The sequence below is a fragment of the Helianthus annuus genome, chromosome 3 (assembly GCF_002127325.2).
Source record: "Helianthus annuus cultivar XRQ/B chromosome 3, HanXRQr2.0-SUNRISE, whole genome shotgun sequence".
NCBI lineage: Eukaryota > Viridiplantae > Streptophyta > Magnoliopsida > Asterales > Asteraceae > Helianthus > Helianthus annuus.
The window spans coordinates 119,697,193-119,723,348 of record NC_035435.2 but is presented as its reverse complement, the minus strand read 5'-3'; the positions used below and the strand labels follow the sequence as shown (position 1 = coordinate 119,723,348).

Here is a 26,156-nt window from a genome sequence, read left to right as displayed (position 1 = left end):
CTTTTTAATGTAAATTTTATTTTAATCATGTATCCTTTATTCTAGTAACCCAACTTTTTATTATAGTTTTTTTTTTAGTTATGTAATTTTTGTTTAAATTTGTAGTTTTTAAGTGAAGGAACAAATTAGAAATATACTTTAATGAAATTAAAAAATTATTGAGATATGAGCAAATGGGGCTTTATTTCACATTATGGTGGTTAAGCATGGAGGCTTTAAAACCCCTAATCTATATTACGCTTATGTGACGCATACGTGACGCTTGGTGACTAGAAAGTTTTATTCCACACTACTTAGCCTAAAGAACATTGATATACAAACATAATTTATGAATTTTTCATTTCTAGACGATGGATTATATATTTCATTTAACTAAACCAACTTAGTTTACTATGAACATTTTGGGCCAAAATAACATTGATATACAAAACATAATTTATGTGTCACACCCTGACCGATGGCGGAAATATCGGGATGAGACGAACAAATCGCTCAAAGCGTCATAACACTATGTGACAATATAATCTAAAGTAAATTTCATAAAATGCTAAAAATGTCATACAAGATTTAAACATGAACAAAATTGTTTCAAACATAACATCAAATAATTGTTTATTCTAGGTGTCACACCCCAACCACCAGAAACCCAATCCCATCATCACCATAACGACCGCAGTCACCACCAAACCCCACTGCATTCACCGTCATCCACCACCTAACACCACTCACCACCACCCACCTTTCACCTTCAAATCCGACAACCTACCCGCAACTAACCAACCACCATTGCACCATGACGACCCGTCCACCTCCCATCAATAACCACAACAACCACCACCATTCAAATGCATAACAATCCTCTCAACCACAACCATCATCATTTACACCATCTCTTACCCTAACCTGTAACCCCGCTACCCTCAATAGCCAACACCTTACCACCTGTAATAGTCATCATCATCGTTGTTGTAATTCCGATCGTTTGTTTGGTTGATAAAAGCGAAGAAACAAAAGAAATTATGCTCCATTTACTAGTTGTATTGTGAAATAGAAAGAGAGATAGGGAAAGGATGTCGGCTAAATTTTAGTATTAGGGTTTGGTTTGTGTTAAGGTGAAGAAGACAAAAGGTCAAAGTAGCGGCCGAAACCTTTTTTAAGATGAAGTCAGTGTTTTTTAATGATAAGGGTATTTTTGTAATTACACAATCATTTAACTTAGAAAACTAACCCCCATCCACTTCAGGGACTATCCGAGTAACAAGGGGTCAAACCACAGGGAGCAAGAGTGTAATTTTAAAACGTTGGGGACTAAAGGTGAAATTTCGACAAACCACAGGGACTATCCGAGCATTTTACTCTAGATTGTAGCTTATAGTTATATATTAGCCTTGTAAACCTTAGAATTTTAGTAGATTGTAGTATTTTGATTTTTAACGTAGTAGCCTTGTAAACCTTAGAATTTCGGTAGATTGTAGTATTTTGATTATAAGACGTAGTATGCTATTGTTTATTAATAGTATAGTTTGCTATTCGACTATCGAAGAAACAATGGTTAACCGAGTGGTTAGTCCACGGGTCGAATCTCGTCAAGATAGGGTTAATCCCTCCTTTCCTCGATCGATGACTGGCTGATCTTGTATTTGTCGCCTGCACAATGAAAACACCGTGACTCGCAACAAGGAGAATGAGGTGGGGTTGCTTCTTGTTACCACCCTCCGGCGTGAAAATCAGTATTTGCTTAGGAAGCAAGATAAGTGATTAAGTAGTAATGTGAGAGAGAGCAGATTAGCATTACCTCAAACCTGGTTCGAAGTCTGGTATTTATAGCCGAAGAGTGAAGGAGAGAGGCCAATGGGCCGTCTGATGGGCCTAACGTGACAAATATCAGCTTATCTTCTGGTCTGTCAGGTGTGCAGACTGCAGAAGTGTCAGGCGCACGGTAGAGGTGTCGCCACGTGTCCTGTTGTGTCAGGCACGCGAAGGAGCAGCCGCCACGGGGCATGTTAGCTTCAGTTGTGAGTCTGTTCATCAGCTTTATGCAAGTGGTAGCATGTGTTGGATGAGTTCCACAGTACAAACCAACACATCCACATTAACTACTCAGCTTTATGCAGTGTCAGAGTTTGCAACTTCTCGATTGGTCACATAAGTCAAAGTGACGGTTCCACTTGCGCAAGACCGTAGCATGGTGGATGAGTTCCATCGTCTGATGCTGTCCGCGCGCGCAGCCTGCAAGCTTGCGCGGGACTGAAACATGTTTTTAGCCTTAAGTGGCTAAGTATACTGGGTGATGGTCACTTGCGCCTAAGCAGCTGGCGCAAGATCTGAGACCATACCCCTTCAACTATATAATTAAAGTTGCCGTATTTCAGGGTTACGATTTAGTTATGTTTGGTTTTACACGTTTTATGTCTTGTTTAAATGATTTTTCAAAGTCCACTTTCATATAATTTTTAAGAAGTCTCTTTTCCGTAATTTACACACATATCGTCACTACATTTTTTTTAAATATGTGTTTTGTGTTTCTTTGTTTAATACCGTACCGCCAGTCCCTTGTGGATTGGTCGTTTTTTCAAACAGGGTCTGTATGTGAGAATGTGTGTAAACCACAGGGACGGAAACGTTACTTTACTCAAACAAATTTTATATTAAATTTTAAATTCTTGGGCAACTAAATTCTGCAGATGGTTCGAAAGGTAATATTGGAATAGTATTATTTTATAGGAAATCTATTTTTGTGGTAGAAAGAAGTCTAGCCACTGGGTTGGCATATTTTGTTTTGTTTCTTGCGGAACCTCTGTCCCCATGAATACTTTTGGTTGCATTGTTGTTCGCTTTGGTGTTACAATAAAATCCTGATTTTCTTTTTTAAAAATTCGTTTTATGTATGTCAATTTTCTAGCACTTTACAATATAACCGTAAGATTGAAGTATTTCCCATATCTAGAGTTGTAAAATAATTAAGAAAAAAACCAATCAATTTATTCATAAAAATCAACTATAAATCGGTTTTCAAACATACTTTACTCATGTAATAACGTTTTCTGTTAACGTACTTTATACGTGGCAAAGCTTTAGATGAGTATTTCTGCATTTGTTGCTTTAAAGTTTTTTAGCAAAAACTTATGAAACTAAGTTCTCAAGGTGTCCGAGCCGCAGCGCACCGGTCGAATAACTCATTTATTAGCATTTTGCAGTTTTATTTTTTTATTTTTGAATTTTAATTAATTACTGAATTTACATTAGTCATATATGGTTTAGAATAAAGGTTTGTTAGCAACGACGAAAAAGAAAAGAAACTACCGAACACAACACATTTTAATATTGATTAAGGGAACCCACTGGAGCCGTAGAGAAAGTGATGACGAAACATATAACTTGTACATACCAAACGCTACCTAAATATACACATGAGGCGAAAAGCAACGACCCAGATTAATTTTGATCCGAACGTGTTTTTTTTTTTTTCATATGTTAACATTCATCTATACTATATAATAAAGGAAACCACTTTAGGGACACTTGTCATTATATTAGACCATCTCTTATAGATAATTATAATTTTAGTTTAATCTCTTCTAATTAATTATAGATAACCCTCCTACTAAATATTATTTAGTTTAATATCTTATATTATAGATAATCCTCCTACTAAATATTATTAGTTTAATATCTTATGCATAATTATTATTTAGTTTGATCTCCTTCTCATTTATAATATTATTTACTTGAATTAATTATATTTGAACATTTTGTTTAGTTTGGTATCAAATAGATTTTACGAAACTTAAAATAAAATTAACTAATATTATTTATCATTTATACATTTACGGAGTTTTAAATAAAGGGTTAAATTTATTGAGACTTCGTTAACAAATTTTGCAACAACAGAATAATCTATTTTTATCACGAAAACCAAACTTTGTATTAATTTAGTACAAGAAATTACATTTATTCAAACCATGTAATGCGCATATTTTTAAAGATGTAATTTTTTTATTATTTGGTATATAAAATTACATTTATTAAACTCGTGTTATAAATGAGGGTTTTTAAAGATGTATTATTTTATTATTTGGTAAACAATATTACATTTATTCAACCCGTGTAATATACGATTATACGTGGCTTTAGAGATATAACTTTTTTATTTCGTATATAAAATTACATTTATTCAACCCTTACAATATGGTTCTTATAGATATAACTTTTTATTATTTCATATATAAAATTATATTTAGTCAACCCGTACAATAAATAAGGTTTTTAAAAATATATTATTTTACTATTTAGTATATAAAATTTATTTATTCAACCACGTGTAATACACGGGATTATAACCTAGTTATTATTTAAAAGAAATTAAAATATGTTCATGCAAACATAAGAAGAAATTTGAATCCTGACTTTTTGACATACTAATAAAAGTAAAGGCATGCGGAAGGACTAAAAGAAAGTATTTGATAATTTAGAAGAGAACAACATTATTATAAAGAGACAAAGTGTGAATTATAGCTAAACCACACTAAATGCTGTTGCACAAACCCACCCACCAATCTGCCTTTATTCCCATCACATTTAGGTCCCAAACCAAACCAAACCTTCACATCCAAACTAGTTAGGTTATATGAGGGTCAATTTTTATCAACTGATTTTTTTTTCATAACCGCGGGAACCTGCTTATTCGGTAAACCCCCGGGTCCCCCCCCCCCCAATACCCGACTAACCGAGGGTAACAGGTAAAGTGCGGCGCAAGTGCCGGGTCGCTGGCCTTTAGAGAACCGGTAACACAAACAATTTTAATAAAAAGGTCGGTGCAAAATAGTATGAACCTAAATATAATTTCAAATATTCGGGTTATATTTGGGTCAATTTTGACTAGACAAATTCAATGGATAACCATGAGTTAAGCAAAATAAATATACAACTATTTATAAAATTTTCTAAACTTTCCCACCCACTTAAATAAATAAAATCCAAACATTCACAGCCTCTAGTTTTCATTGCAACTTTTATTCCTATTTTTTTTTTTCAATGAAACCTAGCTTTGACTAGTTTGCAACCATGGTTACCAAATGAAGCCAACCAACCCGAACTCGAAGTAAGTCTTATCGTGTCCCTTTTTCCAGCCAAAAACCCGAATAATCCAACCCTAAATGAGAACCCCGAAAAAAATACCCGATGATCACCCCTAGTTACAAACTTACAATTTTGTTCAATTGAATTCAAAATGACCATTAAACCAATATGAGAACATTCCAATACCAATAACAAAATGTTAACCTTTATCTATAAACTTGTAAACAAAATTAGAAATTAACAAAAAATCACTAGATCAGGAGATAAAGAAAAACTCAAGATCAAGATCATCATCATCATCCAAACTGGGGATTTTTTTTTTCTTTCATGAATTACACATTACAACTTCATGATCATGATTCTCTGTAAAATTACGACGATCTACACTAACACTTCAACGTCGAAGCGCACTTCAACATTGAAGCGCAATATAGATCGCATAGTAACCTCAAATTACATTACACTAATCTACAAATATCATCATCATATCATCATCATCATCATAGACAACAATAACATTCTAAAACAAATCAAGATTCATAAATCACAACAACTTCACCACAAACCTCTCATCTTGAACCATTTCAGAACACATCTCAACCGTAGATCTCACATCATCATCATCATCAACCATCATACCAGCTTACAAGCAAAGGGCCGTTACATATAACTCATCATTGTCGTTACCGTTATCGTTAGAACAAAACCCAAACTCATCCGACGGTGGAGGAGGAGGAGGCAAATTCAGATCAAACGGCAACGGTTTCCTAACCAAAACCGATGACGTCAGATCCACATCACAATAATAATCATCCACAACAGATGAAGATGAGTCACACCCACTATGACAATCATCATCATCATTCATAACATCAGTCTGAACCGGGTTCAGGTTCAATCTCTGAACCGGGTTAATCAAGTTCGACCGGTTTCCACTTTTCGACTCCACCGTACTACTCAAACTACTCACCGTAGGCCGTGGTTTCATGACGTCATCAAAGTTTTCAACTTTTTCCGAGGGTAAAATCGGAAAATTTGTTTTCGCTTTGGATCCACGGAGAGCGCGTGCGGCGGCGTCGTACGCACGCGCCGCGTCCTCCGCGGAGTCAAACGTACCTAACCAGACCCGCGCTTTCTTCCACGGGTCACGGATCTCTGCCGCGAACCGGCCCCATGGTCTCTTTCGAACCCCCCGGTAGCGTGGCTCTGTGGTGTTGTCCTCCGGTCTGGCTCCGATCGGTTCTCCGGCGGCGGTTTTCGGTGTTCTGCCCCGTCGCATGACTGTTTTCCGTCGGGTCGGGTACAATAGGGTGGGATCCGAGATGGGTAACGGATCTTTTCACGATCTTGAAAAGATTATTGGGTTTGATTGATGTGAGAGATCATTTTGATGGGGTTGAAGGTTTCTTGATTTTCCGATGGGTGGTGGGTTTCTCTCTCTAGGCCTTATCTTTTTTTGTTTTTGGTTTGTTTCTCTCTCTAGAATTTTTTTTTCATTGTTGTTGGTAGTCTCCGTAATGGAGAAAAGAGGACCGGTATTATTTTGGTTTGAGGTTTTTTATTATTATTTGTTGTTGTGGTGTGGTGTGGCTGGGGATGGTGAATGGACCAAATTGCCTTGGAAATGTTTGTGGTTTTTGGGTGATTTTTTTGATGGAGTGAGGGTAGGATTGTAATTTTGGTTGTTATCCTTTTGTTATCTGAAGGGTCTTTCTTTCGGTTTAGGTTCTTGGAATTGGAAAAGAAGTCCTTTAAGTTGTGCTTTATGCAAATATTGACCCTAGATATTATATGTAGCATGTATATGGACCCTTTTCTTCCCAAAATTTTAAGAAATATTTCCTTCATTCATGCTTGTAACTCTAACATATGAATTTGTTTGAGAAAGTATGATGTTTTCCGTTTGTTGTTTTAAACATAAAAGAAATTTAAGTAATTTTAGGCTTCTACTCGAATAATTGCTTGCTAAAATCGAACAAACTAAGTAATAAGGTGGTTATCGGATCTAGGATTTGTACTCGAACAAACTAAACAACGATGATAACAGGTGGTGGTGAAAAACTCTATCACTTCTCCACGGTCTGGTATACTTTTTATCATTAAAATTGGACATATCAAAGTATATTGTATGTTAGTCAATTTACAAAATTCTAGTGGAATTTTAACATTTAAAGAATGGTTGAATTTTATTGGTTAGGAAATTATTGGAGCATATTTCAATGGCAATTCTTTCATTGAACAATCAAACACTTATTTTTAATGGAATTAATTCCAATTTCATGTGTTTCATGATACAAACAAGCCAAAATACACATAAGTTATAAATATGTTTTTGAGTTAACTAATTTTAACGTGCTCATATCATGGTTTTTTACCATAACTTCAATGGTGCTGCAAACAATGAGGAGGATTCTTAAATCAGCATTGACAACCTTGTTGTCCCACAAACAACCGGGTTCAAGTATTTAGATCAATTGTCTAGAGTTACGGGGTCAAAAATAACGATGTAACCATCCGTGTTCAGGCAGAGGCAGGTTGATGCAAGTAGAGAGTAGTCACATGAATATTGTGTGACAAGGGGTTCCCAACAAGATTAAACGATAGATTATTGAGTTGCTATTTGATAGGATATTCCTACGGGGTGTTATGTGCCTTATGTTCAAGGCTTGATGCAAAACTACCATCGAGCCGAGGGTCTCACTGGAAGCAGCCTCTCTATTCCTACAGGGTAGAGGTAAGGTTGTCTACATTTTACTCTGCTCAGACCCTACCTTATCTTTGCTATTGGTGAGATTTACTGAGTATGATGATGATGATTTGATAGGCTATTGTAACACCCAAAAAAGTATTGAATTTATATATATATATATATATATATATATATATACATATATATAGGGTGGGGTTCGGCTACAAAGTCCATCTTTCCTACAAAGTGTACAAAGTCATAAAACACCACAATTTCAACCATAAAACACACTCAAAACCCACAAATAATAGAGTGAATAAACACAATATCCAAACCTTAACATTCCATAAAAACTTCAAACACACCATCGTAGAACTGTGAATATAAAACACAACATGATGATCATCATAAAATACAATAATGTTAGTCATTCGAAAATCAAAGCCTTGTCATCCAAAACATAACACAAAACCCATAAATATGACGTTTTGGTAATCTTCACTTTGTTATTTGTGGGGTTTGAGTGTGTTTTATGGCTGAAATTGTGGTGTTTTATGACTTTATACACTTTGTAGGAAAAATGGACTTTGTAGCTAACTCCCACCCTATATATATATATATATATATATATATATATATATATATATATATATATATATATATATATATATATATATATATATATATATAGGGTAATGCTAGACAAAAAACCCTCAAATTCTTAAAAAACTCTGGAAACCCAAATCTCCCCCCATTTTTACCCAACCTCCCGACATTTTTTTTTTTGAAAAAAATTACACATGTAATATACATGTTTTAGAGTGTTTTGGGCCAAAAAAAAAACAAAAAAGCGCCGAAGGGATTTTTTTTAAAAAAAATAAACAAAATTCAGTGCCTAACATGTGTTAGACAAAAATGCTGAAAGTTGCTGGAATTTTTTTTTTTAAATTATCCCTTCGGCGCTTTTTTGATTTTTTTTGCCCAAAACTCTTAAAAACATGTATATTACATGTGTTATTTTTTTCAAAAAAAAATGTCGGGAGGTTGGGTTTTCTAGGGTTTTTTATATAGATAGGGTTTTCTATCTAGCCCTACCCTATATATATATATATATATATATATATATATATATATATATATATATATATATAGGGGGCCGCTAGAATGAGAACCACCCCGAGTTGTAAGAACCGCGAGAACTACACCCCACGGGTGGGCGTTCACCATGATTTTTTTTTACAACTAGATGTGTGTATTATAAACACAGCCGTAAAAAAAAATTTTAAACGCCGCGGCCGAGGGGGTAGTTTTTTACACCACAAGTTTGGTGAAAAAAAAAAAAGAAAAAAGAAAAAAAATTAAAAACACCAAACTTGTGGTGTAAAAAACTACCCCCTCGGCCGCGGCGTTTAAAATTGTTTTTTTACGGCTGTGTTTATAATACACACATCTAGTTGTAAAAAAAAAATCATGGTGAACGCCCACCCGTGGGGTGTAGTTCTCGCGGTTCTTACAACTCGAGGTGGTTCTCATTCTAGCAGCCCCCTATATATATATATATATATATATATATATATATATATATATATATATATATATATATATATATATATAAACTTGTATTTATATATTTGATGAATATTCTAAGTGTGATAACTAGGAACAATTAACCTAGTTAGTAACATGTAAATGGGTAATCAAACAATGAGTTGTAATCTTATATAATCAAAACCAAACTTGAGGGACTACATTAAGAAAAATGGAAACTCAAGGTTTTAAAATAAGAAATTAAAACACAACACACACATAGAGTGTGTGTGTGTGTCGATCTAGAGAAGAGAAATAGAGTGAGAAAACCTATTTCCAACATCATCTACAAATTGGAAGGCAAAAAGTGTTAGGATCTTGTGCATAAATTGAAATTAGTGATCACCTAAGCTAGGAGGTCATAAGGTATGTTAAAATTCTGTTTTGGGTAAAATTGAATTTATGATGTGTGTATGCTTAGCGTCACCATACTTGCTAAAGCTGTGAAGTAATTAACATGAACAAGGTGTTAGGGTTTTATGTTTATGTGTGAGGAAGTGGGTTTTTGATCTTAGTATGAAAAAACCCAAATTTGTTATATGAACTAGCTATATGTGATGATTTTTGAATGATAATTGCACTATTGATTGAGTTCTAGTGAAAGCATGATCATAATGTTATGAAGGGGCATAAGAAGTTAATAAACTTAACTAAACGAAAACCTAAAAATCAATGCACATGAGCTGTATGACAAAATTCCTAAGTGAAAGTTGTATGTTAATAATGTATGAGAAACCCTTGATGAGAACCATATGAAGTAATTATTAGCTATAACAACCCTCCTAGAACCCTTAACGTGACCCTAAAATATCCTAAATATACCCCGTATGTGAGAAACGGACCCGAAATACCCATTTACTTATAAAAATCAAGAAAAACAAGAATTACAGGTTTTTCGCGGGGCGCGATCAAGACCTCCTTGGTCTCTCGCGGGGCGCGAGCACCTTTTCTTGCTCGACACTGCATGGTGCCACGTGGCAGGTGACTCGGCAGACCTATATGTTGACTCGACTAAGCTATAAACGACACACACTCTCTCGCGGGTCGCGAGAGAGACAGCCTAGGTTTACGCGGGCCGCGAGCCGCCATACGAAAAGCCTATAAATAGGCTGGACGAGTTCATTTGGAATTCGTTCAACTTTCTGATTTCTCTCTCAATTTCTGACAAATATTATAATACCCGGGCATAATACCCACTATAAAGCGAAGCTCTGACTCGTTGTAAGTACTATAACCCTGCTATTACCTACACGATCGATTTAGGATTCCGTAACGCATGTCAAGGCTCTGCCTAACTCAATTGTTGGAATTCTGTCTCGTGTTACACTCGATTGATCTAGGATGTCAAGGCTCTGCTTGACTCAGTCATTGGAATTCTGTCTCGAGTTGTACGGTTAATGTGATTTGGGTTATTTTACTAACATGTGTGCATTGTTTAATTTTAATAGATAATAACCAGGAGAATCCCCAGGAAGCTATAGTAATATCACCTAAGTCTACAATGTGAGTACATCTTGCTTTTTCTCACTATTAGTGAGTACATTCTCTTTTTATAAATCTTTTTGTGAGTCAAAATGTTTTACCAAAACCTCAAATGTTTTAAATTACACTAACAGTAATTGAGTATTTGTAATTCTACAATTATTGCCGGTATGTTGGGGTTTTGTATACAAAATGTGAAAGACGTTACCATTGGACAATGAGTTAGCCAATGAGTAATATGACCCACAAGTCAGGTATTGACAGTATTGAATGAGTAATTGAATAGATATAAGCAAATGTAATTGCGGATGCCCTTAATTCTGTGAAGTTATAAAACTATTTTGATTAAAATGGGATGCACTCGCCAATATTTCTTGCTTATAAAATGTTTTTAAAACGCGTTTCAGTTAACAAAATGTGAAAGCCAATAGAAGCCATCTGGAGAGCACTGAAGGCTTGGAAAAGTGGCTATAAAAGTTACCTAAATAAAAAGGAGTTTTTATTTTTAATAATTAGGGTTTATCCCTACAAATGAATTGTCAAATGAACTTGGGTTCTATCCCAATGATTTACTATTATAAAAAGTTTGGTGTTTAAACTCTGATAAAAATATTTCCTAACTACGGTCCTGATGTATTCCGCTGCTAAATTAATAAACACCGATACCACTGATCTGGATCTCGCGGCGCCCGCTTTCAGGGTAGGGGTCAGGGTTGCGACAGAGAGTGGTATCAGAGGTACAGCCACTAGTTTAAGCCAAAAAAGTGTTCTGCTGACACTGAAATTCTGTGTTAGGAAATAAGTTACGTGTAAATATTATTTTGTGTTTTTTGACTATTTGTTAGTTTACAGTATAAGTGAGCAGGGAACTTCGGACGCTTATCGTCACTTAGATAGTCACCAAAAGATGAGGGAACATCATCTCAACCTAATCCATCAGGATACTCAGCCGATACTGAGGAAGGGATATTTATATTTAAGGCACAGTCTGAGGAACCCTTTACTACTAAAAAGAGAGGTTGGTTTAATAGAGGAGCACATGAGAGAAGAAAGAGAATGAAGAAGTTACAACAATAGAGAGCGATAGTTAGGGCTAATAGGGAAGCAAATGCACAAACTCAGGAGACAGTCAATAGGCCACCTTGGGAAGAGGAACTAGATAGACAGTTGGCTGATTTTCATAGGTTAGCCACTATAGCAGTAGACGCTAACCAAAACCAAATAGCTGAACCGCCACTATTACCTTTATTCCCAGACTAACAAATGCTAGAACCCGACCGGGAAGACCCGTTTCCAATCCCAGATGTAGATCCCTATGAGATTCCCAAAATTCCCCCACCAAACCCCATAGCTCAGTACACTGACCTTAACCCTTTAGATCCCTTTTGGAGCAGCGAATGGTGGACGCGGAGTGTAATAAGAAACCCATACCCTTATGGACAACCTATCCCTTGACACCCTGATCCAGTACCCGCACCCATGCCACCTATGAGCCAGGAAAATTTGGAGGAACTTCGCTCATTTGGTGATGAATTTGTAGAGGAAGGAGATAGAATTCGGCAAATAGGAGAAAAGCTTATGTGGAAGCATGTCGAGCGTGATATACATGATTGGATACATGATACCTAGAAAATGCCTAGATATATGTGTAATTTTGTATTTTGATGATATATATATATATATATGTATATATATATATATATATATATATAGACTAAAATAGATACGGATGCATAACTACTAGTATATTTGATTTCCAGTTGTAGTTTATAATTGACACATATATATAGAAAGAGTAAAAGTCGCAATGATCGACGTTTTTGATCAAATTGTTTGTGTGATTGTGTATAAATATTTGTACCAAATTTATTCTGTGATAAGTAATACGTGCTAAATATTCACAATTCAGATGGCAACGAAGTATATCAGGAAAACCAGAATAATGAGAATAACGGAAACCAAATAGATAACAGTACCATCCAACATATAATAGCACAAGGAATTATAGATGCTATGCCTTATATTATCAAGACTGTTAAAGAAGCAGAAAATAATAAATCTGCAAATGGAAGTAACGCCAGCACACTGAACCAAGTCACAGTGTGAACGATAATGGACCTATAATCCAAGCTCCAATTCCTAAAAGAAGAATAACCGCTTCTTACGGTTGTTGTTATAAATAATTCTTGGCGTGCAAACCAATAGAATTCTCAGGCAATGAAGGAGCCATTGCAACATTACATTGGATAGAAAAGACAGAAGCAGTCATAAAATAAGTAAATGTGCAGATGAAGATAAGATTATGTTTGCTTCTAATCTTTTCAAAAATGCAGCCTTAGAATGGTGGAATACTATTCTCCAGTCTAGGGGAAGTGACAGAGTTTATAATATGGAATGGATCAATTTTAAGGAAATGATTGAAAGTAAATTATGTCCTCCTAATGAGAAGGAACAAATCGCCAATAAGTTCCTAAATCTTAGAATGACTGGAATAGACTGCAAAGGCTACACTACCATATTCTTCGAATATGCTAGAATAGTGCCAACCTTAGCCTCACCTGAACCAGTGTTAATCTCCCGTTATATTTGGGGATTAACTAGTGAGATAGACACGTAGTCAAGGCAACTAGACTGCAAACCATAGAAGAAGCAATAGAACTAGCCAATACCCTGACTGATGAATTGGGACGTACTCAAGAGGAAAACCAGAAAAAGAACCTAGCTCAAAAGCTTACCCAGGAATTTCGCTATGGTAATTCCAACTGTGGGAAAGGTACAGGTTCTTCCTCTACACCCTACTGTAGGTATTGCAAAAGAAAGCATTCTGGAAGATGCTCCATATACTGCAACTTTTGCAAAATGTCAGGACACAAGGAAGAAAACTGTAGGAAGAAACCTAGTAATGGGATATGCTTCAATTGTGGAGAGAGTGGCCACATCAAACCGAACTGTCCGAAACTAGCTCTAACCACAACCAATAAAGCTAAGACCACTGAAGCTCCAAAGAAGAATGCCAGAGCCTTTGTGTCACACCCCTAATTTCCACGTGTCACCGGGGGCCCGGTGGGGGATTCCGTGACGTAGTTGATATCATCATATGTCAAATAACACAAATTATAATGCACAGCGGAAGGAAATGAAAATAGATTTATTTCAACTATTAATTGTAATATCAAGTATCACAACCAGTCAAAATAGATCCACAGGCGGATCGAAGTAAAAAGAAAGAAATTGTTCAACAGATTATGCATCTCAAAAGCTTGCGAGACTCTACGATGCTAAGGAGAAACCAGCCTATTCCATATAGCACCTGCACTTAATCTTTTTAGGGAAAATACGTCAGTTTGCACTGGTAAATACAATTTAACTGACTCATTTTGAAAATATTTAAAGATATTGGTTTTAAATGCACAAGGCATAAATCATTTTATAACTTGGGAATAATTAAGCAGAGTTAAACTTGTAAAAGATTTACATGTTTGTTGACCGTTCAGTCGCCCGAGTCGTGTCGGGTTTAAGGTTAAATGACACACCACATGGTATAAGTCCGCGGCGGGAAGCCAACGTTAATACCTTAAAATAATAGACATAAGACCGGGTGTACGCCTACACCCGACTGTCGAGGTCGTGGCCAAAAATGATGCCAAGGATATCCGGGACATGGTCATTAAGCTCCCAAAGGTACAAGAAACAAACAACACCAGATTTTCAAACGGGTCCCATTGGTAATACCCATCTACTAATGAGATGGAACCAACCGCCCGACCAAGCGGTATATTACATACCGTACCCCCAAGCCCGTATAGGGAAAATAAGTTAAAAGTATTTACCTGAGCAAGTATAACCACAATTTCAAAAATGCACGTGTCTTTTACGGGGCTCCTATTCTGGAACGAAGGTTATAATAACCTATTAGAATCCTAACGGGTCTTTATATATAGCCTAAGCTTAGACCGGTTAGTTTTAAAGAGTAAACTATGGTTTAATCGCGAGGAATGCGAAAACCGGGAAAGAATATGATTTAGACCCTACAAGCTTGGATACTTGTATAATATGGGTAAACTGAATATATTCTGAATTTTGAGACTTAGATGTTATGGTTTGACCCGTTTCGGCTAATATGCGCGAATTAGTCACATAAGCCGATCCGAACGCGAAAGTGCGTAACGAGTAACCATACTAGTCATATGCAAGTTTCCTGAGATTATATGCATCAAATATGTTGTAATATCAGAAAGGTATGCCCAAATATGCCCCAAATGTTTTTATATGCCAATTACGCCTCATAAGGGCATTTTAGTAATTTTACATAGGCTAAAAAGGGTAAAATGGGAAATCTGAGTTTCCAACTTTAGGCTACTGTTATAATGTATATTTTTATAAAATATATCAGTAGGTTTTAAGCCTTTTATATAAAATCTTATTTTGACATATACTATGTCGTGAAAATGCCTAAAAAGGCGATTTGGAGCCATTTCCGGGTTTTAAAAGAAAAGCTGGTATTTTTGTATTTCCAGAAGGCTCAAAATATGATATTTAATATAACGAATCAGTAGAAAAAGGTTTCGGGTCAAAAGGTTATGTAATACTCATTTTATGACCGAAAAGGGTAAAATCGGCATAAGCCGAAAGAAGCTTAGAACCTCTAGTTATGCTCAGCCTAAAAATAAATAAAAATCTTTAAAATTCCCAAAATATTATTTTATAACAGTGGGTATAAAGTTTTGGCATAAAATTCGGGTTTAGATAGGCTATGCGTTAATTATGCTAATAATTTACTAGGAAAGCCTCTAATTACGCTAATGAGCATAACTCTTAATCTAGACCTCAAATTGATGTCAAATTTTGGGGACAACTTTATATTTCAGTAGCTAAGGTGTCAACCCTTTTAAATTATCAAAAATTATGATTTTTGGACATTCGGGCATAATGGTCAACATATGGCATTTTGACGGAAACATGCATACGAACTAGATGTCTAATGAACCACATTGTATAATCACAGGAGGATATACTAACATGTTAATAGGCTCAAAAGAAGCTCTAAGGTAGATTCAAACTTGACTAAAACGGGTCAGAACTGAAAGTCAAAGCGAAAGTCAAACTATGCGACTTTCGGTTCCGAACCGGGTCTAAACAGAAAATTGTCGAGATGAACATGTTGGAACATGTTCTTATACTTATTACCAAGTTATATAAATTTTCAAACAGGTTACATACAACCTACATTGCTAATTATGCATTAATCTAAAGATAAGCATTCTGTTGACTTTTTCTAATTAGCTTTGACTCGACAATTAACATGCTTAGAGTGGGAATCTGGAAATACCCTCTTAAGGGTTTGTTACCCACTTAATTACCTTCCTAAAGGTACCTTTAATTCGTGATTAGACAAAGCACATTATGCTTAATCACGAAGTCAAACCTTAATTACGACGGTTTGACTTTTGCTTAATTAACTAAGCTAGAAAGGATTAAAGAGGGTTAAGGACACTTACAAGAGTCCTAAGATGGATTAGAGAGCCTAAGAAAGTGCCTTAGTGACCAGAGGAGCTCCAGAAAACTTGTAGCCAAAGTTCCAAATGAGTATCACCAAATGATCAAGCTTGTGTTCTTATTTATAGTGAACCCAAGGTCTTTAGATCATGCCAAGCAAATCTAATGTTGATGCAAGATCATTACATTTGTCCCTAAAGGTCTAAAAACAGCCTAGGAAGCCCATGGAATTCAAATTTTACGTTTTAAGTCGGTTACAAGCTTTGGACAGGCAGCTGTCCTGAAGTTACTGCCAGCGACGGTCTTACGGACCGTAAGCTTCGGGCCTTACGGTCCGTAAGGACCCATGCGGACCAGAACCTTAAGCGCCCTGTTTACGGACCGTAAGCCATGAGCCTTGCGGTCCGTATGCGATGGTCAGAAGACAAAAACTTACAAATTTTTAAGTCTTGACCATGCATTTCACAAAAACCGAAACATGCCTTCACTTTTACAGATGTGGGGCCTTCAAGATCAGTCATTGCATGGTGAGAAGTCTCTTACATGTCCCCCATTTCAATTCTCATATAAGTCTTGGCATTTGACGGATATTTCAAGAATGGGTCTTGCAATTTTATTTGACTTGGTTAATTATACAACTAATATTAACCATGAGGATTTTATTAGATTTAGGAGTAGTAACAACCTTCACTTCTATTGTCCTTTATAAAGATGAACTCTATTTATCGAGAACAACCGGTTATTAAATGAGATGATCATAAACTGATTTAAGGATCTTGGGATTTATAAAATATCGGGTCGCTCAGAGGTGATTTAATAACATGTCGCCCTTGGGTCGTTCAGCGGTAATTAAAATACATGACGCCCCTTTTTAAATAAGTCCTACCACATATCTCTTTATTAAATCCGGTTTCTCTGACATGTCTGTCACAGAGGACACGTGTCTTTATTTAATTGGACAGGAATTTCCGAGGTGTCACATCCTCACCCCCTTAAAAGAAATCTCGACCTCGAGATTTATTGGAATAATTGAGGGTATTTCTCCTTCATCGTGGATTCTAACTCCCACGTATAATCAGGACCTCTACGGCCCTCCCATTTGACCTTGACAATGGGCACATACTTCCTCCGAAGTTTCTTTACCTGTCGGTCCTCAATTGACACAGGTTTTTCTATAAATTTCAAACTCTCATCAATATGCACATCTGTATGGGGTATGACTAGCGATTCATCGGCCAGACATTTCTTTAAATTGCAGATGTGGAACACATTGTGAATGCCACTAAGCTCTTCTGGTAAGTTTAACTTATAAGCCACTGATCCTACACATTCGATGATTTCGAATGGTCCAATGTATCTTGGGCTTAGCTTACCTTTCTTCCCAAATCTCATTACTCCCTTCCAAGGAGACACTTTGAGCAAAACTTTATCGCCGACCTTAAATTTGAGGGATTTTCGCTTACCATCGGCATAGCTTTTCTGCCTGTCACGGGCAGCTTTTAGGTGCTCAATGATTTGGGTAACTTTGTCAGTCGTATCCAGGACTAACTCCGGTCCTGATACTTGAACGTCTCCTACCTCGGCCCAGCAAATGGGCGTTCTGCATCTTCTACCATATAGAGCCTCAAAAGGCGCAGCCTTAATGCTGGTGTGGTAGCTATTATTGTATGAGAACTCGATTAGAGGCAGGTGTCTATCCCAACTTCCTCCTAGGTCTATCACACATGCACGAAGCATGTCTTCTAGGGTTTGAATAGTACGCTCACTTTGCCCATCCGTCTGCGGATGATAAGCCGTACTGAAATTCAGTTGCGAACCTAGAGACCTTTGGAAACTTTTCCAGAAGTGAGATGTATATCTGGTATCTCGATCAGAGATGATGGATACCGGTACGCCATGTAGAGCTACTATCTTATCCATATATAATTGGGCTAACATGTCAGAACTGAAAGTTTCTCTAATGGGTAGGAAATGAGCTGACTTAGTCAGTCGATCCACTATCACCCAAATAGTATCATTTCCCTTTGGTGTTTTAGGCAACTTGGTTATAAAATCCATCGTTACCATCTCCCATTTCCAGGTGGGAATTTCAGGCTGTTGCAACAAACCTGACGGTTTCTGATGCTCAGCTTTAACTTGAGCGCACGTCAGACATTTAGCCACATGGGTGGCTATAGACTTCTTCAAGCCTATCCACCAATAATTTGCCTTCACATCCTGGTACATCTTATCCGCTCCAGGATGGACGGAATATTTAGAACTGTGGGCTTCCTTAAGGATGACGTCACGAAGACCTCCATAAATAGGAACCCATATTCTTCCATTCAATCTCAAGATTCCGTCCTTGCCATAGGATAACTGTTCTTCAGTCACTCCTAGGTTCTCATTGGGGTAATTAGCTTCTAGCACTGCTTCCTTTTGTGCAGCTAACAACCTTTCATGCAGACCATTCCTGACCTCAATGCTTTTGGCGTTGATTCGGATTGGCTTTATCCTTTCCTTCCTGCTGAGGGCATCTGCGACTACGTTGGCCTTGCCTGGATGGTATCTTATTTCACAATCATAGTCATTTAGAGTTTCCATCCATCGTCGCTGCCTCATATTCAATTCTTTTTGGTTGAACAGGTGTTGCAGGCTTTTGTGATCAGAGTAGATCACACACTTCGTGCCATACAGGTAGTGCCTCCACAACTTTAGTGCAAATACAACGGCACCCAATTCTAAATCATGAGTGGTGTAATTTTTCTCATGCACTTTCAATTGTCGTGAAGCGTAGGCAATAACCTTGCCTTTCTGCATTAACACACAACCCATCCCGGTGTGTGATGCATCACAATATACTACAAATTCATCAATACCATCAGGTAACGTCAACACAGGAGCGTTACTTAATTTCTGCTTCAAAGTATCGAATGACTCTTGCTGCTTAGGCCCCCAATTGAATTTACTATTCTTGCGAGTCAGCAAAGTTAGGGGTGCTGCAATTCTTGAGAAATTCTCGATGAATCTCCTGTAGTATCCAGCTAAACCTAGGAAACTGCGAATTTCCGTAGGTGTCTTTGGTTCTTGCCAATTCATGACGGCTTCAACTTTAGCGGGATCCACTTGAATACCACGCTCACTGACCACGTGTCCAAGAAATTGGACTTCTCTCAACCAAAACTCACATTTGGAAAACTTGGCATACAGCTTTTCTTGGTGAAGCAGCTTTAGAATACTGCGGAGGTGTTTCTCGTGATCAGCTTTACTCTTGGAATAAATGAGAATGTCGTCAATGAAGACTATGACGAATTTATCCAAGTAAGGTTTGCAAACGCGATTCATGAGATCCATGAATGCGGCAGGTGCGTTTGTGAGCCCGAAAGGCATCACTAGGAACTCGTAGTGGCCATAACGAGTCCTAAACGCAGTCTTATGAACGTCTTCTTCCTTAACCTTCAGCTGATGATATCCTGATCTCAGATCTATCTTGGAGAAGTAGCTTGCCCCTTGGAGTTGATCGAATAGATCGTCGATCCTGGGTAGAGGATACCTATTTTTAATGGTAACCTTGATGAGTTCTCGATAGTCGATACATAGACGCATCGAACCATCTTTCTTCTTGACAAATAGAATCGGTGCTCCCCAAGGAGACGAACTAGGTCTTATGAAACCTTTAGCCAGCAAAGCATCTAACTGTGTTCTCAATTCCTTCATCTCCGTTGGCGCTAGTCTATACGGTGCCCTAGCAATCGGTGCGGCTCCAGGAATAATATCGATTCTAAACTCCACTTGTCGGTCTGGTGGCAAACCAGGCAGTTCTTCTGGAAATACTTCAGGGTATTCAGATATAACGGGGATATCTTCAATCTTCGGCTTTTGTTCATCAATGGTTACCTGTGCCATATAGATGACACAGCCATTCTTCAAACATTGGGATGCCTTGAGCATAGAGAACTGCTCAGGCAATCCATGACGAGTATCTCCCTGAATGGTGAGTGATTCACCAGATGGAGTCTTGATTATTACTTGCCTTCTACTGCATACAATCTGGGCTTGGTTATGCGATAACCAATCCATACCCAATACTACATCGAAACCAGCTAACTTGAAGGGTAGCAAGGATAGAGGAAAAGAGTGGTTCCTAATGGATATAGCACATCCATCTAACACAGTCGAGACTGTTTCTAAGGTACCATCTGCTAACTCTACCTCATACTTAGCACTAAGGGTTTTAACAGGCAATCTTAACAGCTCACAGAATTTATTATCCACAAAAGATTTATCCGCGCCCGAATCAAATAATACTCTTGCGAAAACGTCATTAATGAGAAACGTACCAGTTATGACGTTGTCGTTCTGGATGGCTTCTTGGACATTCATTTGAAAGACCCTAGCGTTGGTCTTCTTTCCATCCTCAGCCTTCTTGGCGTTCTTTGGGCAGTTAGTCTTGATATGCCCTTTTTCGTTGCAACTAAAACAAGTTGCATCCTTTATTTTCTTGCATTCAAGAGTCCTATGCTCTGAGGACTTACATATCCCACACTTTTTGGACTGGGATCCTTGCTCAAACCTGCACCTCCCAAAATGGTGCTTTTGACAGGTTTTGCACTTGGGCCTATCGGCCGATCGATTCTCATTTTTCCTGGCCTCAGAGCCCTTCTTACCATCACGGTTTCCCTTATGCCTCTTGTTGGATCTATGAGAGTTATCATCTTCCCGTTTCCTTTTGTCAGATTCCGAACTTTTTAGAGCTCTCTGTCTTGCTGCATCTTGGGTGAGTGACAGAGATAAGTCGGTGACAGATCGAAACGTAACTGGTCGCGAGGCCTTCACACTGGCCTTGATCTCAGGGGCCAAACCCCCAATAAAACGCGCGATCCTTTTTGGTTCAGGGGTTACCAGGTAAGGTACTAATCTGGATAAGGTGTTAAAACTAGTGAGGTATGCTTGACAATCAAGGTTCTTCATAACCAAGGATAGGAATTCAGATTCAATACGCTCAACCTCATGTTGAGGGCAGTAGATTTCCTTGATAAGAGCAACAAACTGCTCCCATGACATACTATACAAGGTAGCTTTCCCAGATGCTTGGATCAATGCTCCCCACCAAGCCAACGCCTCACCTTTGAAGGATTGTGATGCAAACTTCACCATGTCCCTCTCAGCACATCCACTAATGTCTACCACCGTCTCAATCTCATCGAGCCATGTCATACAATCAACTGCCCCTTTCTCCCCTGTAAACTCTCGAGGTTTACATGACACAAAATACTTATACGTGCAGCCTTTAGCACGTGGGGTTTCATCAACCACAAGCTTTTTAGGGTGAACACTGTTTTCATTGGAGGAATGACGATCCTCATCTTTCTTAGGTTTGGGAGAAGCAGGTGGCGGCTTGTTGCGAACCTCAGAATGGTTCTTTGGCTTAGCATGAGGTGCAGACAGGGTTCTACTGTGGGTTTCACTGAATTCACTATACTGTCGCGCTAAGGCTTTGTCAACTGCTTCATTTACAATTGCTTTTAATTCGGCACTGGTTACTAGGAACTTTACATCATCACGGTTCTCAACCGGATGGCTATTAGCTTCCTCTGATCTAGTCATGTAGCTTCAACACTACATATAATTAGTAGACAAGGTTTTACTTAAAGGCTCTTTTATAGTATTTTATGTTCTATTAACCAAGGTTTTAAATTGCCATTTTAGGTTAATTTATTGAAACATTAGGATGTTATTATCCTACAATACTTTAATCATTAGCACATAGGCCTAGTCACAAGGACAATAAAGATATTTCAATAACCAAGATTTTACAATATCTAGGTGTTTTAGGTCGAATCATAGTTCTATACCATTAATTAACAGGGAGTCATGAGCTACCACTGTCCTTAGTCACGGAGGACATTAAATTATTGCCCACAGGCACTTCACTTTCAAAGAAGTGGTTAATTAATTTAAGGGAATTTTAAAATTAACCCAAATATACATGGCCTGTGTGACTTTACTGATTCACAGTTTGCCAAGAGCTTTAACATACTAGATGTTAATAATTGGAATCTATTATGTGGGTTATACCATCTTGGCCAGGTTTCAATAACACAAGGGCTAGGTTTTACCTCTAAGATTCTTTTAATAATTAACGCAGAACAGTCCTAAATTGAGATGTTAATTATGGATCTTAACCTAATTATGGAACTACCATCTTGGCTTTGTTTTACAAAGCTAGGTCTTGGTTCACTTTAGATTTTACCAATTAATTATAATGGCAGATCCTTTTAAATATTTCATTTATTTTCATAATTTATGCATGCAATAATAAAGGAAAACTTAATTAAAACATCTCACACATAGTTCTAAGACAGTACTACAATTGCCCAAACGGGACTTCTACCAAAATAAATGAAAATGCCCACGCAGGGGCGGGAGACAAGAACAAACCCACGCAGGGGTTAACTAACCAAACTTGCTCACGCAGGAGCGGAATACAAACCACAAGCTCACGCAGGAGCTGAATACTGGAATAACAAGTCCACGCAGGGACTGAATTACAATACAAATAAGTAACAAGGGTTTTTAATGACCCCTCCTCTTCGACTTCCCCTTAAGCAAATCTGACAGCCCCTTAAAGAATCCTTGCCGCTCTTTGCGGTCTTCACGAACTTCTTGTTCAACTTGGCTCAGCCTCTCAAGGACTTCCTGTTGAATCGGTGGCTGAGGCGGCTGATACACCGGCGGAGGAGGTGGCTGATGCTGGTACCCATAAGTCGGGTAACCAGTAGTCCATGGCCCTCCATATGGTCCTTCAGGATGAAGGGCATTGTAATCCCGAGCTACTAGGTATGGATCTACCTCTGCATAACCGTAGTTGTAGTTGTAGTGGGTGTGTGCCGGCTGCTCAAATGGGTTGTACGCCGCTGACCCAGCATATGCAGGAATCGGGTTATCGAAACCCAGAGGTGGTACCACAGGTACTGAGTTGACATCTGGTATGGGGCTTGACGGACCACCATCATAGGGGTCTTCTTCCTCCTGAAGTGGGGGATAATGGCTGCCACTAGATGGCTGGGGAGTAGCAATCCGAACTCCACCTCGCACGGACATCCGTGCATTAGACCTTCTTCGCCTCGGTGGCTCCGGAGGCGGCTGCTGCGGCTCTACTGGCGGTGGCGGCGGTGGCGTGACTGCCACAAATTGATGACCCACTGAAGGATCCTGTTGCTGCTCATGATGCGAGTGTTCAGACGGTGTGAAGTACCAGTTAATGTTTCGGAACCTTTCCTCGTAGCTGTCTGGACCACGATATGGCGATCCATGGAATGATGACCCATCTGATATCTCGATGGGGTGGTTCGGCGTTCCTGATGCTGGCTCCACGGGGTCAGTATCCTCATCCATGTCGTTCTCCTCTGGAAAGTGGTCTCCCGGTCCGAGTGGGTTAAAACCCATGGGTTCAGGCAAAAGGTTAGCCGGGTTAAACCGGCTTTGGAAGACGGGTGTTGGGCTGCCAAAAGAATGGTGAGAATTGGATCTTTGGAGAGGTATGAAAGCTGGAGGCTGGTTATTGGGCTCGTTTTCAGAATTGGGCCCAAATGAATGTTGGTACGAAGGAGAGGAGCTAAGGGATACTGATCGCCTTCCTGGTTCGACATAGAGTCTCCAGGGCTCTTGCGGGCTGGTGCTCATAGTAATGGATGGGGTTCGTCGGTGCGAAGGCCCGGCTTCGTGATCATGACCTGTCACGGGTCCCTTGCCTCTACCTCGAAGGAATCTGGGTGGCATGATGACCTGCATACAATATTTAGATAACCACAATAATACAATTATAAAAGACTCAAAATAAAACAAAGCAGAGTTTGTCCTATGTTCAATGTCTAGACTTGGAACTCGAAGAATGTGCAAATTTGTGCACTGAGATTAAACACAAAAGGCTAGTGTTTAATTCACTCAGTGTTGGCTCTGATACCAACCTGTCACACCCCTAATTTCCACGTGTCACCGGGGGCCCGGTGGGGGATTCCGTGACGTAGTTGATATCATCATATGTCAAATAACACAAATTATAATGCACAGCGGAAGCAAATGAAAATAGATTTATTTCAACTATTAATTGTAATATCAAGTATCACAACCAGTCAAAATAGATCCACAGGCGGATCGAAGTAAAAAGAAAGAAATTGTTCAACAGATTATGCATCTCAAAAGCTTGCGAGACTCTACGATGCTAAGGAGAAACCAGCCTATTCCGTATAGCACCTGCACTTAATCTTTTTAGGGAAAATACGTCAGTTTGCACTGGTAAATACAATTTAACTGACTCATTTTGAAAATATTTAAAGATATTGGTTTTAAATGCACAAGGCATAAATCATTTTATAACTTGGGAATAATTAAGCAGAGTTAAACTTGTAAAAGATTTACATGTTTGTTGACCGTTCAGTCGCCCGAGTCGTGTCGGGTTTAAGGTTAAATGACACACCACATGGTATAAGTCCGCGGCGGGAAGCCAACGTTAATACCTTAAAATAATAGACATAAGACCGGGTGTACGCCTACACCCGACTGTCGAGGTCGTGGCCAAAAATGATGCCAAGGATATCCGGGACATGGTCATTAAGCTCCCAAAGGTACAAGAAACAAACAACACCAGATTTTCAAACGGGTCCCATTGGTAATACCCATCTACTAATGAGATGGAACCAACCGCCCGACCAAGCGGTATATTACATACCGTACCCCCAAGCCCGTATAGGGAAAATAAGTTAAAAGTATTTACCTGAGCAAGTATAACCACAATTTCAAAAATGCACGTGTCTTTTACTGGGCTCCTATTCTGGAACGAAGGTTATAATAACCTATTAGAATCCTAACGGGTCTTTATATATAGCCTAAGCTTAGACCGGTTAGTTTTAAAGAGTAAACTATGGTTTAATCGCGAGGAATGCGAAAACCGGGAAAGAATATGATTTAGACCCTACAAGCTTGGATACTTGTATAATATGGGTAAACTGAATATATTCTGAATTTTGAGACTTAGATGTTATGGTTTGACCCGTTTCGGCTAATATGCGCGAATTAGTCACATAAGCCGATCCGAACGCGAAAGTGCGTAACGAGTAACCATACTAGTCATATGCAAGTTTCCTGAGATTATATGCATCAAATATGTTGTAATATCAGAAAGGTATGCCCAAATATGCCCCAAATGTTTTTATATGCCAATTACGCCTCATAAGGGCATTTTAGTAATTTTACATAGGCTAAAAAGGGTAAAATGGGAAATCTGAGTTTCCAACTTTAGGCTACTGTTATAATGTATATTTTTATAAAATATATCAGTAGGTTTTAAGCCTTTTATATAAAATCTTATTTTGACATATACTATGTCGTGAAAATGCCTAAAAAGGCGATTTGGAGCCATTTCCGGGTTTTAAAAGAAAAGCTGGTATTTTTGTATTTCCAGAAGGCTCAAAATATGATATTTAATATAACGAATCAGTAGAAAAAGGTTTCGGGTCAAAAGGTTATGTAATACTCATTTTATGACCGAAAAGGGTAAAATCGGCATAAGCCGAAAGAAGCTTAGAACCTCTAGTTATGCTCAGCCTAAAAATAAATAAAAATCTTTAAAATTCCCAAAATATTATTTTATAACAGTGGGTATAAAGTTTTGGCATAAAATTCGGGTTTAGATAGGCTATGCGTTAATTATGCTAATAATTTACTAGGAAAGCCTCTAATTACGCTAATGAGCATAACTCTTAATCTAGACCTCAAATTGATGTCAAATTTTGGGGACAACTTTATATTTCAGTAGCTAAGGTGTCAACCCTTTTAAATTATC

At 38.1% G+C, this 26,156-nt stretch overlaps 1 protein-coding gene across 1 annotated transcript; it reads right to left on the bottom strand.

Annotated features, from left to right (window-relative positions):
* Positions 1–5,343: 5,343 nt before the first annotated feature.
* On the bottom strand, positions 5,344–6,655 carry LOC118490652 (ethylene-responsive transcription factor 3-like). The gene has a single exon (XM_035988418.1). It carries the CDS (start codon positions 6,356–6,358, stop codon positions 5,723–5,725), a length of 636 nt encoding a protein of 211 aa, XP_035844311.1. The 5' UTR covers positions 6,359–6,655; the 3' UTR covers positions 5,344–5,722.
* Positions 6,656–26,156: the final 19,501 nt, after the last annotated feature.

What these genes read in the sequence shown, in the direction of transcription:
- LOC118490652 (XM_035988418.1), bottom strand. Translation starts at nt 6,358, where the DNA reads ATGCGACGGGGCAGAACACCGAAAACCGCCGCCGGAGAACCGATCGGA.